Source organism: Protopterus annectens, chromosome 8.part0 (genome assembly GCF_019279795.1).
Source record: "Protopterus annectens isolate FY-2018-M chromosome 8.part0, PAN1.0, whole genome shotgun sequence".
NCBI lineage: Eukaryota > Metazoa > Chordata > Ceratodontiformes > Protopteridae > Protopterus > Protopterus annectens.
Window position 1 is genome coordinate 1,270,453,760 of NC_056741.1, and position 18,576 is coordinate 1,270,472,335.

General features: G+C 38.1%; 1 protein-coding gene across 3 annotated transcripts in view; it reads right to left on the reverse strand.

The window, feature by feature from the left end:
* Positions 1-18,576, reverse strand: part of GRIK5 (glutamate ionotropic receptor kainate type subunit 5) — a 3,838,183-nt gene that overhangs the window by 592,126 nt on the left and 3,227,481 nt on the right. For all 3 annotated transcript variants that reach the window (XM_044080789.1, XM_044080790.1, XM_044080791.1), the window contains one exon: positions 5,746-5,898. In XM_044080789.1, coding sequence (XP_043936724.1) covers positions 5,746-5,898 — 153 coding nt within the window. The remainder of the gene's footprint in view (positions 1-5,745; positions 5,899-18,576) is intronic.

The following is an 18,576-nucleotide window of genomic DNA, read 5'->3' on the forward strand; positions in this document are numbered from 1 at the left end:
TAAGCATGACTCTTAGTTCACTTAAGAACAGTATTACTAAGCATGTCCCCTAGTTCACTTAAGAGCACTATTACTAAGCATGACCCTTAGTTCACTTAAGAGCACTATTACTAAGCATGACCCTTAGTTCACCTGAGCACTATTACTAAGCATGACTCTTAGTTCACTTAAGAACAGTATTACTAAGCATGTCCCCTAGTTCACTTAAGAGCACTATTACTAAGCATGACCCTTAGTTCACTTAAGAGCACTATTACTAAGCTTGACCTTTAGTTCACATATGAGCACTATTACTTAAAAACATGAAGGCACCATAACCACACTAGATATTATTCAATTGTTGGGCATTGTTTCTAAAACTTTGTTCAAATCTGGGTTTCATTTATGAAGTAAATGAATACTTGTTCTGCACACACACATTATTGCCACTTGCTGGTTGTGCTCCCTAAGACCTTATGCCTGGGGCAGTGTCCTCCTTTGCCCTGTCTTAGTTATGACACTGATGTAGATTAATTATTAATTGATTCTGAGACTATATTTTGTATTTTAGGAATATAAAAAGCTCAGCCCTGCTTTTTGGTAACCCCAGTATGTGCTATTCATTTATATATACTGTCTACAATATGAGTATTTTGCCTGGCTAGATCATGTTAGTGAATTTATTTCCACATATGACAAGAATAGGCCCAATTCATAGTACAGAGGCATTGTACTATTACTGACTAGAAGGTACCTATCTTTCACTATACCGGGCTTGTGTTCACCAGCAGATGAGACTGCTGCAGCATAGCTTGTTAATGGCAGTACCCTTGGTGGAAACACAATACTTTGCATCTCCTTCATGCTTCATCCTCCATCTGCAAACCTGTCTTCAAACAGGAGTTCTCTTGAATATTTTATTTAAGAAAGACAAGCTGAATGAAAATGGTGCAGCTATGAAGCTTAAAGCTTTTTACATATGTGTCATAACTTCACTCAGACACTCAGTGAGCCCAAACCACCTCAGGTTTAGACAAGGGAGGGCATGGAAGCACTGTCTTCTTGACCTTGTTATAACCAGTAGGCCAGAGATTAGTACCTTCATTCTACCTTCAGCCCTGACTGATCATTGTATAGTGCTCATACTCTGTCAGCTACAACTTAGAATTGTCTCTTTGTTTTATAACAAGTACATATAGGAATATGTAAGGTGTCTGACCTGCTGACCTGCCTCCACATCTCCTAATTCTTCTACTTATCATTGTAAAGCACATAGACTATTCTCAGCTCACTGAGCTCTGTTTTGCACTTGCATTTAAGAAAAAGGAGGCAGGAAAAATGAAGTAATGTAAACAGATATGAACATTAAAGTAATTCTTTAGGAAAATGGACTCCTAGACTATCCGGTACTATTCTAGCCTATACATGCTATAAGTACAGAAACCACCATAGCATCTGTCTTCTCCACTGACGGCCATTTAACACACACTTTCACAATATCAAAGGAATTTAGCAAGAGTTAGCATTTAACTCACTGACTCCTCAGTCTCTTCCATGTCTTCCTTTAATTCCATGATTTAGGTCACTGAATCTTACATTCACACTTTTTATTTCAAGAGCATGATCAGGAAACAGGTGCATGGACTTTAAACACCTCTGTCAGATTAGTTCAGTCATAGAAGAGATGGATTAAAACCTTGGTTCCTGGAAAAAAGCCTTCACTGCTGTCCTTCTGGTGGGATACTTGTTGCAATTACAAAGCCTAATTGTGAACCTTAGAATAACAAGATTGTGCAAGTAAAGTTGGAAATGAATATGCTAAGTTGCAGGTTATAGTACCTTGAAATATTGCTTCTAATCTGGGGTAGTGCAAGCTCAGACTTAGAATACAGTTACCTTGAATACTGACATAGCTCAGCTGGAATACTGCCATAGCTCAGCTGGAATACTGACATAGTTTAGCTGGAATACTCATAGCTCAGCTGGTATACTGCCATTGCTCAGCTGGAATGCTGCCATAGCTCAGCTGGAATACTGACATAGCTCAGCTGGAATACTCTTAGCTCAGCTGGAATACTGACATAGCTCAGCTGGAATACTCATAGCTCAGATGGAATACTGACATAGCTCAGCTGGAATACTCATAGCTCATATGGAATACTGACATAGCTCCCAATGTCATTGGGTGCAGGGGAAATGATAACCCAATGCAAAAAAATTAAAGTTACATAACAGTGAGTTTCAGAATTCACTACCTGGAGTGTGGATTGCTGTTTATTTTTCGCACTTTTGAGTTTGCAAACTCCAGTCTTTCACTTCTGGCAGAAAACTCCTCTGTTGCATGTTTGTAGCCACTCATTACCTTAAAATACTTTATAAAGAGACTGTGGTTACACATCTTCCCACAATCCTTGATGCTGACTTCCTTACTTGGTGTAAGCGACTCTCAATGTTATTCTGTTGTGCCAGAATTCTAGAACGGCTGGTAGCAACACAGCTTGATGTTAACAAGCAAGGCCTTCTCTTTAGCTATCAATGCAGTTTTATAAAGACAATATTGTGAACAGCCCTGCGGCTTCTAACTGGTCCCATACTTAACAGTACGAGTGAGAGCTTTTGTTATGTCACCTTCATAGATTTAACTAAGGGCTTCAAATGTGCAGTGATCAGCCTTTAGTAATCAGCACACACAAGCAGCGCAACTTACCCTACAGACTAACAAAGTAGTTCTTGGACTGCTTATTTATCAGCAGTTTTAAAGCGGACACTTGGATATATCTTCTCTCATTTCTTACTTAACCATTCCAGCATTCCACAGGGGAATATATTTTACATCATGCACTTTTATCCCAGTTCAAAATATCATCAGTGACCATTTATCCCTTAAGATTCTTTCACAGGCCAGTCACACGTTTATTGGATTTCTTCTGCTTCTACCGTATTCATCAAATCCAGCCTTGATAAAGACCTTTCAGTGCTCACGGCTTGCACCGAACATCTGATACTCAACATTGCCAAAACAAAATCTATGCTTTTTGGCTCTTATTCAAGAGTTAGAAAGGTTCTTCACAACTGTTGTATAATAAATGACAGACTAATAAATGTTTAGAGAATGTCTAGTTCTTTAGTTACGTTTTCTGTCTGTCTGTCTTTCTGGACCCCGCTTTTTGTCTCTAAGGGTCCAGATGCTCTTGGTTGGCAAAGGGGTACTTATTCTACAATTAAGATGTGTCTGTCTTAGTAACAGTTACTTTAGGGGAAGTGCATGGACATGGACTGCAGAGTGGCTGAATAAGATTTGTCATTTCCATGGAAGAATAAATGCCATTTTATTATATTAAAAATGCAACCAACTGTGATAGTGCATGGTACATTGCAATTTCACTTTAAATTCCTCTATAACTAGTAAACTTTGGCAAACCATTGCAAGCTAAGCTGATCAGTCTTTAAGAGACCACCACAAACAAGTATTATCTAATGAACAGTAGAGCTTAGTTCGATTGAAAAATGAAATATCACATTAGTTTAGAGTATGTGTCTAGCAGTCTGCATAAACAAACACAGGTGAATTGGTACAGTATGATAGCTTTGTGCTCCTTTATATCAAACAGTATTCAGTTTGTTGTCATACACTGTAGACTACTGACATCTTAAGTGAAATGGTAACTCATGTAAGGATCACATACATGATCCATTTTAACAGTAGCAAATAAGATGGAGAAAAGGTGGATTATTACTGGATGGATGGATGGATGGATGGATGGATGGATGGATGGATGGATGGATGGATGGATGGATTTGCCTAAAACAAATATGACCACTGTGCAGCTACAGCCAGCCCTTGTTATAATAACCTGTGTTACTGCATAACTTGCAAATGAGGTCCTAAATATCAACTTTTTCAATTCTATGTACTTAATAACAAATTATAGATATTAAATGTGTTTATGGTGTGAGGATTTGGATAAAGTTAACTGGATGCAACAACTATAGAAATTCATTTCAAACGTTTACTTTTTTTCACATTCTCCAGCAACTTACCAAAAGATGACCATGCACCGTCTTGTAGCATGGCATTGTTGAAAGTATCACAGAGATGGCCACAGTGGCGATACGATGGACAGAAGTAGGTGACGATGGTTAATGACATGACATAATGGAGTTACTATGAGACAGAAAACATGTGATAAGCATAATCTAGAATATCACTAACACCAAACAATATAAAAAAGGATGGGACAGATGCAACTGAAGGTTGTATTATAATCTGATCAGATCCAAACTGAATGACCATGGAGTTGCTTTACTTGAACCAGTCAGAGGGATAAACATGGGACAATGCAGTGTGATAGGCAGAAGACAAAGTCAGTAGAGGTGCATCTCTCAATGTAACAGATAATAAAAGGATGGATATACAAACTTATGCAATAAACATGAGTACAGGAAGGAATGATGGGGATTTTAAGATAAACAGGTAAGAAATATTATTTTTCTTTCTTTTTGAGGGCATGAGTGTACCCTCCTTTTCTCCCTGTGTATTGCTACTTGATGGATGAACATTATTCCAGATTTCTCAGCTGTAATGATTCTCAAAGATTGCTCCCACCAGTAATGGAGTACTGAGGTAAACAATAGCCACCCCTTTTCAAACCAACATCTGGCATTATTTATCAGGTACTAGCAAAGTGTACAGAGCAAAACGGGCAAAGTTATATATCGTTCTACATTCTCCTGCTTTCTTCGTCAGCCATGGCAAGATGGCTATCTTTAGGATGATTCACATTTTGCTGCTGCTGTATTACCATGCCTTGGTTAAAGGCTAGCATTGCAATAACTTAGCTTAGGTTTCTGTCCCAGAGGAGGAGAATTGCTATTCATATTTCTTCTGCTCTATGAATGCCCAAGCCTATAAATACACCTGGGGAATCTAGAAGGCAGGGAAGAACAGTACTGTTATCAGTTTGCAGCATTTTATTAGTCCACATATTTCTGTAGCTCTTAGCCATTTTTAGTTTGCATCATGTTAAAAATTAACAGCGTTAGTCATAAGATATCAATATTTAAATATGCCTGAATCAAATTTAAAAATTAAGAAAGATGAGGTCTTATTTTTATGAGTATCATTAAGATGTTTCATAGTGCAGTTGCCAACTGTGTCTCCTGCTCTAGATAACTTTATTGCTCTTTTCTGTCAGCAGCGTCTGTACGAGACAAAAGGCAGAGAGAACTTCAAACAAGTGGAACTGTGTTAAGATTAGTCTGTTTAAAACAGCATAAAATCACTTTTCCACATCAGTGCCATGCAGGTGCAATTAAATGTTAGTCACTTCCTGTGAATAAGCACATTACAGAGAGCAGCAGGTTGGCACTTGCAGTGCCTCACATTAGAGTGTACGCAACCAGTTGCTGCATGAGCACACGCTGTGACTGAGAGATGGCATAATGGATGACAGAAGGGACAGCTCCTGAAATAAGTGTGGAGTTAAACAGGCAGAACAAAATGCATTAGATAGCTGCATAGTCGCAAAAAACAGACACAATGTTATCTTTAGAAAAAGAAGCTTCAACTGGGTTACATGGCTTAAATGGTTTAATCAACTTAAAAGCATTTAAATCTCTGGCATGCTCTGTGTTTATATGAAATTCTTGTTTTATTTCAGATGCTGTCCTCTTTTCTAGGTTCACAGGTATTGTAGTTTGATACTACTATAGCATGGATTTTATATTCCATTTTTTGTGATGAACGTGCTCCCCACTCAAACTCACCATACGTAGGTAGTTCATCAGGCTGGTACCGTGCTGCCATATCTGGGGTGACATGCAGGATAACTGCTTTACACCAATCTCTTGGCTCCTGTTCAGCTGCCGCACTGCACTAACGACCACGTGAACAGCATCAAACAACAGTGCAGATGACAACTGTGGAGAGAAGAACAGAGGTATCAGGCTAGCATTGCCATGTGCCTTGTAAAGCATAGACAGCAGGTTTAATCTTACAGAGCAATACTATTTTGAATAGTAGCTAAACAGGTTTGTAAATTTAGCAGCAAGTTTTGTATACAGATAGCAAGACTCTTTAGAAAAGTTGCAGTTTTTGTACCAGAAAGCAGACTTTGTAGTAAACAGTTGTGTTAGATTTTATAGCAATAGAGGATCTCATCAGGTCTGAGAGTTAATACAGCTCCCCAAACCTGCCCAGCAGTTTACAGCAAATCCAAGATAAATTCATTACCAGCTATTGCAGTAGGTCAGACATTACCGATGAGAATATTCACTGACAGTTTAAAATTCACAATATAATATAGGTAGCAACAAACACCATTGTTATTAGATTCTTTGCCTGAGGATGGCAAAAGACCAAGGTCTTGAAGACTCATAAAGTGGATTCTTGCAATTGTAGGTATAGATCTCGGGAAGAAACGCAGGTAGTGTACAAGGACAGTGAGTATACATAGTAAACAAAAGTGAAATAGGGAGAATATGGACTACCTAGAAAATAAAGACTTAATGGTACAAGAAATTCTTAATTATATTGTTTAAGTCTCCAACAGCAGATCATAAAATTAGATTTACGTGCAATTAAAATGTCTAGACACAAACCTCTGTAAATCATAAACTGATGACAAATGGTGAAACTTCAAATGAACCTCATGATTAAAAGTGGTATCTGCTTCATAGACATAAAGTACAGGATTTAATTCTTGCTTTTGGTCACTGTCTGGATATTGGTTAGGCCTGCAATACCCTGCAGACGAACTGCTTAGTATGAGCTTATAGCACTTTAAGGCTGTTGAATAAAACCTATTGCAACATTGCTAAGTTTCCATAAACTTAAGTCTAGTAATTTCACTTCTGTAAGATCTTTTTAAGAATCTTCTGAGCTGGGAAGTGCCTCTACTTGCATGACTTCAGGATCGTTTGTATAGTGATGACACTACATCTTAAATCTTACAGCTAGACCCAGTTTGGTAGGTCATAAGAAAAATGGAACAAAGTTCTAAGGAGGGAGGATGGTCAGAAAGGTAACAGCTAAAAAGGATGACATTTGTAAAATGTTGGGATATCGAGGGTGTGGTTAGACTGGATTACTATGGAATAGTTAAGCAGCTCTTTATTAAGGAAAGCAGGCTATCTCTTAGACTCTTAGTTGCTAACAAGAGGAAGAGAAAAAAAAAGAGAAATTAAAGAGACTAATTTTAAAAGTTGCTAAGGAGGTATCATTACAGGTGAAATTCTTGAATACTAGGTGAACCATTATCAAATGTCTTTTTCCTTTCATGGAGTGTTTTAAGAGTTTTAGCCCTTACAGCAAGAATGAGTAAGTTAGGGCCATAGAGAGGGCATAGCTGTTTTAGTATTCCCTGAAAGCTGTGCAGAACTGTGGATCTTAGTCCAAAGTGCTGATCTTAAGATAGAGAAGATGAGTTAAACAAAAAAGCCATGTGCAGTCTTAATGGTTCTTGAAGGGTTATATGCTTAACTGTGTGTTTTTATGCCTTAAGGAACAGTCAATATCAAGTGGAGCAGTGTATGCTACTTTCGGTGGACTGGATACTTCTGGAACATTCCACAGCTGGTTAAATAAACTGAGTGATTATTTCCAACATTATTGCTTGTTGAAGAGACTTGACAGGATGGAGGTTAGTTAAATTGTTTGCTGCTCTAAATGATGTCTTTCATATGCAGTGGGTGAGCAAATGGCTTTAGTCTTTTATTTTTACCATCTGCCTTATGGTTAGGCCGAGCCACTGAGGGACTGAGATCATGGCTTCCTGGCTAGTGACTGGTTTGCTGGTCTTAGAATAGCATGAGCATGTGTTATGTAAGTGCATGCAGGGAGCAGCACACATGGGAAAGGCTGCTAACAAATGTTCATGCCATAACAGGCATGATTAATTAAGTATAAAATCAATAAAGGGATATGAAAAATGTGAAAAAAAGTCAGGAACAAGAACCATATTTTAAAAACTCAGGAATATGGATCAACGGGGATACATAAGGTCTGAATTAAAAAAAAAAAGTAAGTGAAACAATGCTTATACACTTCCCTCCACCCCTCAACAGTGGGGGTGCAGTGTTTATTAGGAATTGTTCTTCTGAATACAGGGATGAGCACAGCAGACGCAACATGCATGCCAGCTCAAAAAAAGTGGCCTTCTAATACACATGGCATGGGGAGAGATTGTACTTTAGGCAACTGGGTTGGATTAAATAGTAATGCAGAATATAAAAAAGTTAGTATCTTTGCACTGAGTAACACCATCATACACTGTGTTTTGTCTTAAGAAGCTATTTTGTAGACGTCATGTAGGATTATGCGTTTCAGAGGATAGGGGATACAGAAAGATTATTGTTAAGTATTTAAAGGCAATATAGGCTGGAGAATAACTAAAGTGTAGGATTCTTAGCCTGATGACATCCTAGGCATACATGGTGGGATACAGATTGAAAGGTAACTGATTTTCCTTAAATGCCATTTCTTTAGTAAACGTATATGTGTTATGTGTGATTAGTCAAGGTACAAACTACAGAGTGTGGGTGGTAAAGTCACTTCTTGCATAGTGTACAGTGACATAGACATTTGGGTATACAGTAAGGGATATAGGCTGATTGCTTTTGTTATGGTTATCATAAGGGAGCAAAACTGGGGCAGGACAAAGAGTTTGAGATGGTAAGGGTTATCAGAAGGGTTTTCTGCCTGAAACTAATAAAGGTACCTGTTAGCTCTCAGGACATGTAATATGCATGAGGTTTAGGGCTAGTGGTGTTTTTCTTATTTTTGCAGAATAAGTCAAGCATCTGAAACCCACCTACAAATGTTGCTCCACATGAAAGGTTATGATTGGTCTAAAATATTTTTTAAGACTATTTCTATTGTGATTTATTACCTCTGTGAACCTTAGAGGGGCAGTGATTTTACTATGACTGGGTCTGAAACCATGCTGTGAGGGAAAGAGGAGGTTATGAGTAGTAATATAAGTAGTAAGTTGAGAGTGAATACATCTTTCCAAGATTTTGAATAAGGGTGAGAGAATGGTGACTGGGCTATAGTTTGTGAGCTCAGCTTATTAGCCTCCTTTATAGAGGGGTATTATATAGGATTTTTTTTTGCATAAGGTGGAAACATATTTTTCTTGGACTGAGTGGTTTATTAGAAGTGAGACAGGATATGTAAGACTACTGTGAGTGAGTTAGAGATATTTAGTTTGAAGTTGGTCAGGAGCAGTGGTAGTCAAGTGTGCTCTGATGTTTTTAATTATAGATGGTGGCACTGGAGTGAGTGTGAAGTTTTGTTGTTGCTTCAATAATTGGAGTGGGATGGCTGCATTTGTAGTTTTGTTTTGTAGGAGAGAGGCTACTGTATTTATAAAATATGAGTTAAATTGTGAAGCCATGCTTTGCAAGTTATTGGTTTGGAGTAGTCTGGGCTGGGTTGATTTTGTAAGACTGAGCAATGTATTTATTGATTTCCAGAATTATTTTTTTTTTGGATTGCTTGATGATGAATTTTGGGTGTTGTCGTTATAAGTGTTTTTGTCCTGTTTTATACATTGTTTTCTATGGTTCCTTAACAGCCTATATTGTTGCAGGGATATTTGAGACTTCTTGGTTTATAGCTATGAATTCAAGCCTTTATCTCTAAGTTGCATGAGCTGCTTTGTTTTTTTCTTTTTTAGTTATGTAAGGGACTAGTTTGTTTTTAACTCTTTTGGTTTGTAATGGGTATTTCTATGATAGAATATTTAAAAATATGTATTACACATATCTACTGCTTCATTAAGGGGAAACATTTTAAACTGTGCCTAGCTGACTTGGAGCAGGCTGGAAGTAAAAGTTTCTTTACTGAAGTTACTGATGTTTCTGACTGTGTTATAGTTATGGACCTTGTGGGGCTGCTTAGGGCATCTGATTAGGTTGTATAGCTGGTGTTCGCTTAGGCTATCAGGTGGGCCACTACTTGGGGCAACATTGTTTAGGGTGGATGTTAGAATCCATTCTAGGCTGGATTCTTTAAATGTTGTTGTTTGCCTTTTGGCTTCTTTAGATGTAGCCTTGTTAATTCTAGTTGGAGTCTTGATCAAATGAGACAAGCCATGTAGCTGAATTGAATTTGTTGTTTTTTTCTAGGGCTGTCTGTTGCCAGTCTATGTTAATGTTTCCTGGCAAGTGGGGTTCTAGTCTTATGTATGTATGAATGTATGCATTTATTTATTTGTTGACATTTTATTACCAGGTATTTCTGACTGGGTAGGAGCTCATGCTCAGCAGAGGCCTGTGAAGAAAAGCTCCAAAGTAATATAAACATTTTAAGAACAAGAATTTTACAGACTTTAGAAATAATTCAAAAAACAAATACAGTTTAAATAATTCTACCAAATTAGACATAATATGAAAACATTGGTTAAGAATGGCTTACAGAGAAATTAAAGGTAAGTTAGTATGGTACAAACAGGAACTGCAATATGAAGTGAGAGAAATGCAGGCTTATGGTATATTTAGAGACAAAGCCAGGGAAGAGAAATTGGTAGAAGAAAGGACGGGAGTGAAGAAGAAAGAGTAAGGAGATGTAAGGAATGGATAAGTATTTGTTCACATTTAGGGATCTCATGGTGCTGAGCAAGAAAAGAGACATGTTTTGGCTAGGAAGTCTTTCAGAATACTTTTGAAGGATGGGATGTAAGGTATTGACCTAATGGATAGATCAGTCAGGGGAATTAGCCCAAATGGTAGAGTGCTTGCTTAAGATGAGAGAAGTAGTGGGATCGATGCTTACATTATCCATGCTTTTGGGGTGGGAGGCTGGCATAATGGTTAAGGTGTTTACCTTATAAATGCATGGTGCAGGGTTTGATTCTCACATGGGGTAATTAGCAAAGCTTAAAATGGCCAACTAGGACAGTTAGCCTAGTACTAATCTAATAAAGGATACGATTTTTTTAAATGGTTGTTTTTATATAGTTGTGTAGAATGTTATTTAGTGCTGGACAAGCAGATGAATTCTAGATAATTTTATAGGTGGTAAGAATCTGTGTATATGTTAGTTGACAGGGTAGTTCTAACCGTTATAGGCCTTTTAGTGCTTACAGTGGTGAGTTCTGAAAGAGGTATTTGCTGCAAACTTCACAGCTTTGTTATAGCATTGCTCATGTTTTGATTTTTGTGACACCTGAAGGTTGGTAATGATAGCAGCATCATAAAGAAGTGCGGGCAGGTGTACCTTTAGGTGCGTCAGTGAGAAAGTTTTTTGCCTTATTAAGCATTCTTAGTTTTTTATGAGTTTTTCTTATGCAATTTTGTATATGCAGATCAAATTTAAGATTATCATCCACTATCATCCCTAATAATTTGCTATGAGACTGACTTCAATGATAGTTTTATCATGAGAGGACTTTATTTTTTTATTTTGTTTTATTTTTCATGGGAAAGGGACTTGGGGAGGGGGAATAGTAGTTTTTTTTTTTTTTTTAGGGTTGAGCATGAGCTGTGAGTTACAAAGGCAAGTTTCAATTGCTGTTAAAGCTTCCTGAGTAATTTTGGAGGCATACCATGTTGTCAAATATGCAAATAAGTGTGGCGTCATCTGTGTGCTATATTAGGGAGGCCTGTTTCATGGCTGTGTGGAGGTTGTTGGTGAGAATGTTAAAGAGGAGGGGACCAAGTTTAGTGCCTGAGAGGGTGGAGTGCCATTTTACTGACTGACACCTATTGGACAGGTAGATTTTGAACCATAGAAGGATGGACAGAGAGAGGCCTAATGAGGACACTGGAAGTAGATGTTTGTGTGACAAACTGTGCTGAAGACTTTAGACATGTCTAGAAATAAGGAGGAGACTAGTTTGCCATTATCTCTAGTTTTATTGACAATATCTATATAGGTTAGAAGGGCAATACTAGTACTATGGGAAGGATGGAAGCCATGTTCTGTGGGGATAGGAGTTCTTCCTACAGGAGATAGTTTAGTAGTTTAGCAATTGTTTATGAATACGTTTTTCAAATAATTCAGAGAAGGGGTATAGAATTGCTATAGGTCTAAAGCTAGTAATGTCTATTGAATTCCTTCCTTTGTGCAGAGGCATAATGTGTAACCTTTTCCAGAGAGATGGAACATGGGATTCTTGGACTGACATATTTATTAGGATTGAGCCAGGGTAGACAATGCTATCAGCTGCTATTTTAAGGTATTTGCTGAAGTAGAGGAAGAGTTTGTTTAAGAGTAGTTTTATATAAGATGTGGGCACAGGTTTGAAGGTGAAAATGGATGTGATGATATGTGGCTGCTGGCCTGGGTTAGGATGGGATGTTAGGGAATCTTTGCCCTATACTTGGTATGCAATAAGAGTTGAATTATACTGTGGTTTTGAGTAATGCATTACTGGGAGAGGGGTTAGGGCTGAATTTATGGATGGGATGCAATATTTCTTTAAGGATGTCCAGATTTTTTAGGGTTGTGTTTACTATCATTCTGAAAGTTATTATAGTATAGTTTTTGTCTTCATTAATTTACTTTTTAGTATGATTGCAAGTTTGCAAGATACTGAGGTGTTTTATATTTTTGCTGTTCTTTCCATGCTTTTTCTCTCTCCTGTATTTACATTCTACTCTTTTTGGATAGCCAAATTGCATTGCTTGTTTTTAGTCTCTTCCTTATAGGAGGTGCAAGGCTATTTAGGATATCCAATAAAGTTGTATTGAATTACTTTACATAATTTAAGGGGAGGTTTTTTAGGAAGTTCACATTCATAGATGATAGGTTAGTAATGAACATTTGTGGGTTAAATTTGGAAATTAATCTGAGTGTAGCAAAGTCCACCCTTAGGTCAAATTATAACAGGGAGTAATCAGTTTATAGCCAATACAAAGCAATTAACAGAGAGGTATAAAGTAGAACAGATTTTCTTTGATTTCCTGAATACAGAAACCTGTCAAGTAGCTGGTATATACAGTGTAATCTACTGGTCAGGAGAAAGGAGAGTGGTCACCTTAGTAAGTGGTCCTTAGAATGCAAAGACAGCTCTGCTGTGAAGGGGGTGTTTAAAACTAATTTCCAGCTTAGGCAAGCACATAACTGACTACATGAAATTAATACACAACAAGGTTCTTCGTGTTAAATTTACTTACCTTGTACAAAGACAAAATTCTCAGTGAAAATGTTTGGGAGTTGGCCCTTGTGGCAGAGCTTCTGCAGTATTGGAGCTGGATGTAGAGACAACAGGCTCTTCACTGTGAGGAAGCTGGTGACAGATGTAGGCTGAGATCCAGGAGAAGATCTTTTCTAGGATAGGTATGTTGTCACCAGGTGGCATGTACAAACATGTGATGGCTAGAGATTTGTGAGCATTCAGTTTGAGGAGTGAAAGGAGAAGTTCATCTCTGATGAAAGTGGGTATAATATCATGGTAAGTAGAGACATCTAAAATATTTCTTAGAAAATAGCAACTCCAACAGATTTTTGTTGGTTCTATCTAGCCTGAGTATGTTATAACCTGGTGGGAGTATTTTTTTGTTGTTGTTGTTGTGTCTTTCGGCTTATCCAAAAGGGAACTCCGGTCCGCTAATGTTTGGTAGTGGATTTTTACATGCCGAGTTACCAGCCCTGACATACAGCCTTCAACAAAGGCACGCCCATTCATGCATGCCTCCACACAGAAGACGCTCTAGCTGAGAATTGAATGGGACAATGTCTTGCTGTGAGGCGACAATGCTACTGCAGGGTGGGAGTATTTTTGCATTCTTGGTATTTGGCATTAACCAGGTTTCTGTGGGTATGAAGAGATTAGGGGAGTAGTGAGTTATATAGGCATGACCTTCTGTGATTTTATTATAGAGACTTCTTAGTTTACTGTGTAGTATTTTAAGTCCTAGGTGGTCGCAGAGGTAACCTGCTGCTGTTTGGGATGTGTGGAGGCTGGTTTAATGGGGTCTGTGTTTCGATAAGTGGGTCCAGAATTGGGATGAGTATTTCTACCCTGTATTATTGTCTAGTTAGCTTTGTGGGTGTTGAAAAGCCACTTATATTCGGGCTTGAGTTTATGCATGACTTTTGATAATGGTGGAGCATGTGCTGCTTGTTAGTATTTATGGTGTTAATGTAATTAATGTCAAGTAGGCTAGAAAAGATATTAGAGAAATGTGCTGTGGAATTGTGTGATAGGTGCAGGTATGCATCAGAGGGAGAGGGACTTGTGATAGCTGGCTGAGAGTGTGAGTATAGTGAGAAATGCTAGTGAGAGAAGATGAAGTAGTAGCATATTTGGGATTTATAAGGTTGTAAGGATATGTATAGTGCATGTGGGAGGACAGTGGAGAGGTGCAGTTACAGGTAGTAGAGATTAATGGAAGAACTAAAATAGAGAAAGATGACAGGTAGGATCGATAGGTAGGTATAGGGCTTGACAGATAGGATTAATAGGTTGGTACAGGGTTTGATAGCTAGATATAGGGGAAATATTGAATTAAATGAGGGTGGATTTATATGGAAAGGTGTCTGTTAGCAGTGTAAAACAGGTATAGTAAGGAAGGGTAGAATGAAAAAAGTACTGATTTAATTGTGTATGGATGCAGAGGGATTGAGGACAGGGGTATAAGCAATAAAAAGAGACCAGAGGAAGACTGGGAGATATTATTGAGGACAAGATGAGCGATAAATACAAATCTGGTTGCAGTACAATTGAGGAGATTGCAGGGATGGGAAGAAGAAAGAGTTTTGCTCAGGAATGAAATACAGGTATAGTTGGCAAGTTGTCTGAGAAGGATAGGATATAGTGAAAAGTAGTATGGAATGAAGAAGGGCAGTTGGAAATTATTCTAAATGTTTGATGGAAGTAGGGAGGAGAAGCATAGAAACAAGAGTGTTTATTTAATAGTTGTAAAGTTGTTTGAGAACTTTTAGGGAGTGGATGTCACAAGTGATATGGGTATGTGGGAAGTATACTTGTGGAGTATGGAGGGGTGGGTGTGGACTAGGGGTAGTGGGCTTCCTTCGCTCAAGCCAGTTATTACAGAGAGCAATCAATTTATAGTTGGTAGAAAGCAATTAAAGAGGCACAAAGTAGAAGAGGCATTTTTTTATACACTGAATATAGACACCAAAAAGCTAGTGATACCAAGCAACAGGCATATACAGTATAATCTGCAAGTCAGGAAAAAGGACAGTCACCAATTTAGTAAGTGGTCCTTACAGTGCAAGGACTACTACTTTGAAGGGGAATGTAACTACCACTTTCCAGCACAGAACAAACAAGTATTTGCTTAGTTAAAGTTAATACACAGCAAGGCTCTTCATGCTAAACGTGTTTATGTTACAACAATGACAATATTCTCAGGGAAAACTTTCACAGAAGTATATTTTCACTTTGAAGAATATGAGATCCACTATTAGGAACTGAATTCAGAGTACCCACAAAGATAATGGGCAAATCAAACACATCAGAATATATACCTCACCAAAAACTGAGGATAAAATCATTAAAATCTGCAGTTTTGCAGGGCAAGCATCACTGTACCTCATCTTGTGAGGACTTCACCAACCACACCTCCCTTGCTCCCTTGGCAATCAACACTGTGAAAAAGAGAAAACATCCATAATCCTATATTCTTCAAAGTCAGAAGGCCTGTATGTGTCTAGTGGTTGACCTGGTTAACAAATGAAAAATAAAAAATAAAAGCTTTGAAAATGTGGACAGTCTTCTTCATAGACAGGCAACTGCTGCCCATAAATGAGGTCACCTTTGGATTCAGCATTTTCACATCTTTTTGTTGTAAATGATGGTCTGACATCCAGAATGGGTAATGCACTTTTTTATGGTAAGACAGTGATGAACAGTGAGTGGTTTCTTGCAATCAGGGAATCTTCAGCAAAGTTGTTCCAGGATCCTACAAGAATTTAGAAAACATTACCAATCTGAAAGCATTTCAGAGTAAACTGCTCAGCTCCCTATAGGAAGTTCACAAATATTCTTATCATAACAACCATGGCTAGTCTGGTAAATTCCCCTCAGTAAACTTAGCACCCATATCTTCCAGTTACCTCCCAACTCATTAGAGTAAGAAACTGTCTAATTCTCAGCTATTCACTCTCTCTGTCTTACATCCACAGCTCCCCAAGTTTGCCCATTGGTCCCCTCAAACCTCTATATTTTTGTCCTACTCTAACCTTTTTGTAACAAAATTTTTTTGTGTGTATTGCTAAAATCACTAATCCTCAAAACAAAATTACCTCTTATAACAAACACAAACTGCTTTAAAATATTTTGTGAAATATGGTTATAGCCTTAAATATTTATTGTGCTTTAAAGTATTTGTGATATTAACCTATACATTGTTTTGCTTTAACACTTTGCTACTCTTTTGTTACATTGCACATCCAATATGTTCCATTATGTTCATTTGATGTCTAGCTGTGTTGATGTTTTAAGCAATTCACTGTGTGGAAACTGTATGTGTCTGAAAGAAGCACACGCTTTGTCATATGTATTTCACTTCTCTATGAGATTTCACTAATTTTCTTTGTAATATTTGTGCTGCATGCATCTGGGTCATGGCTGAAAAGGGTCCAAAGACCGGTTCACTGTTCTGCTTAATAATCACAATAAGTAAATAAATCTAGATAATAGTTTTTGCCATAACAAGCCTGACTTCTTGTGCATATCCATTGATAGGTTTATTTTGCCATTTTATTTATTTATTTAATTACAATTTGTTAACCAGGGTAGAGCACTGATTCAGATGGACTGCAGTTTACTGTACAGGATAAAATGTTAGTTATTGAAGCATTAATTATAATCTGATTGGTTGGTGCCATTGTTGCTGATTTGTCGTTATTTCAAGTAAGTCATTTTTGTAATCCATCAACAGCAGTCTTGAAACATTGACTTAACAAGGCCATGCCCATCTTGAAGGACTATCAGTTAGCAAAAATATAGTAAGTACTTCACACTATGTCACATGTCGGCCATTTCACAGGAAAAAAAAAGATAAAACATTAGCAAAAGTTGAAAGTCCCATGACCTAGTCTAGGAGATCTTTGTCTTCATACTGTCAACAGTGAATAATGCAGACAGCTAAATCATTTGATTCAATACCCAAACACAGGCATTATTAACAAACTTATGGAACTAGGTATAAAACCCTTTATAACATGCTGGATTGCTAGCTGGATCAATGATAGGACCCGGAAGGTTAGAATTGGTGGCTTTGTGCTAGGGCCACCCCTCTTTGTCATCTACTTCTCAGATGTCAAAGCCAATGTCAAAGGCCTCTGGCTAACCAAGTTCATAGATGGTTTCAAACTGGGAGCAGTCATTAACCCCCCCCCCCCCCACCCCGAGATGAGAACACCCTTCATGTAAGGGATGGTAGCTGCATATAGAGAGACAGTGCACTTGATGGGGATGTGCATGTGATTAACACTGTAGCTAGTACTGCAGGTCTAGTAGACTGGTTAACTGATGGACTTACTCCACATGAGCCCACATTATTCCAGGAATTGTATACAATTGGTACAATACAGGGTTGGGAGAGGATGTCAGGTTAATACCCTTTTATACTGTCTAAGGACAAGCAACAGCCAGGCTGGTTATTGTATTGTATTTGCAATCATCATTGACATTGCTAAGGTGTGTGGCTTATGCTGACCCCAAGATGTGTTATTATTATTATTTATTATTTTACATTTGTAAACCTGGAAAGTCCGACTGGACACATGTCCTTTTTCAGTGGAGGCCTGGGGAGAAAAGCTCAAAGTACAGAGTAAAATATTACAGTAGACAGTAGAAATACAGATGGATTACATGAATATATATAGCATACATACATTTTTAAGTCTATAAATAATCCTGTTGAAAAATAATACCTTTCCAAAGACAGCATTTAAACATTAAACACTTCAGAGTCATTGTGGAAGAGAGGTGAAGAAGAGAGTACAGGCAGGGTGGAATGGGTGGAGAAGAGTGTCAGGAGTGATTTGTGACAGACTGGTACCAGTAAGAGTGAAAGGAAAGGTCTACAAGAGGGTAGTGAGACCAGCTATGTTGTATGGGTTGTAGATGGTGGCACTGACAAAAAGGCAGGAGTCACAGCTGGAAGTGGCAGAGTTAAAGATGTTAAGATTTGCACTGGTTGTGACGAGGGTGAACAGGATTAGGAATAAGTATATTAGAGGGTCAGCCCAGGTTGGATGGTTTGGAGACAAAGCCAGAGAGGCGAGATTGCATTGGTTTGGACATGTGCTGAGGAGGGATGCTGGGTATTTTGAGAAAAGGATGCTAAGGATGCAGCTTCCAAGTAAGAGGAAAAGAGGAAGGCCTAAGATAAGGTTTATGGATGTGGTGAGAGAGGACATGCAGGTGGCTGGTGTGACAGAGCAAGATTCAGAGGACAAGAAGAAATGGAAACAGATGATACACTGTGGCGACCCCTAATGGGAACAGCCGAAAGAGAAGAAGAGTCATTGGGTTATATATACATTGTAATAGTGCAGATAGGATGAGATATGTGTTAAAGATAGAGTGGATATGAAGAGCTCTTAGAAGAGGGGAGAAGGGATAGGTAGTAGGTGGCAAAGGTCAAGTTAGGGTAACTAGGAAAGTTGTAGACATG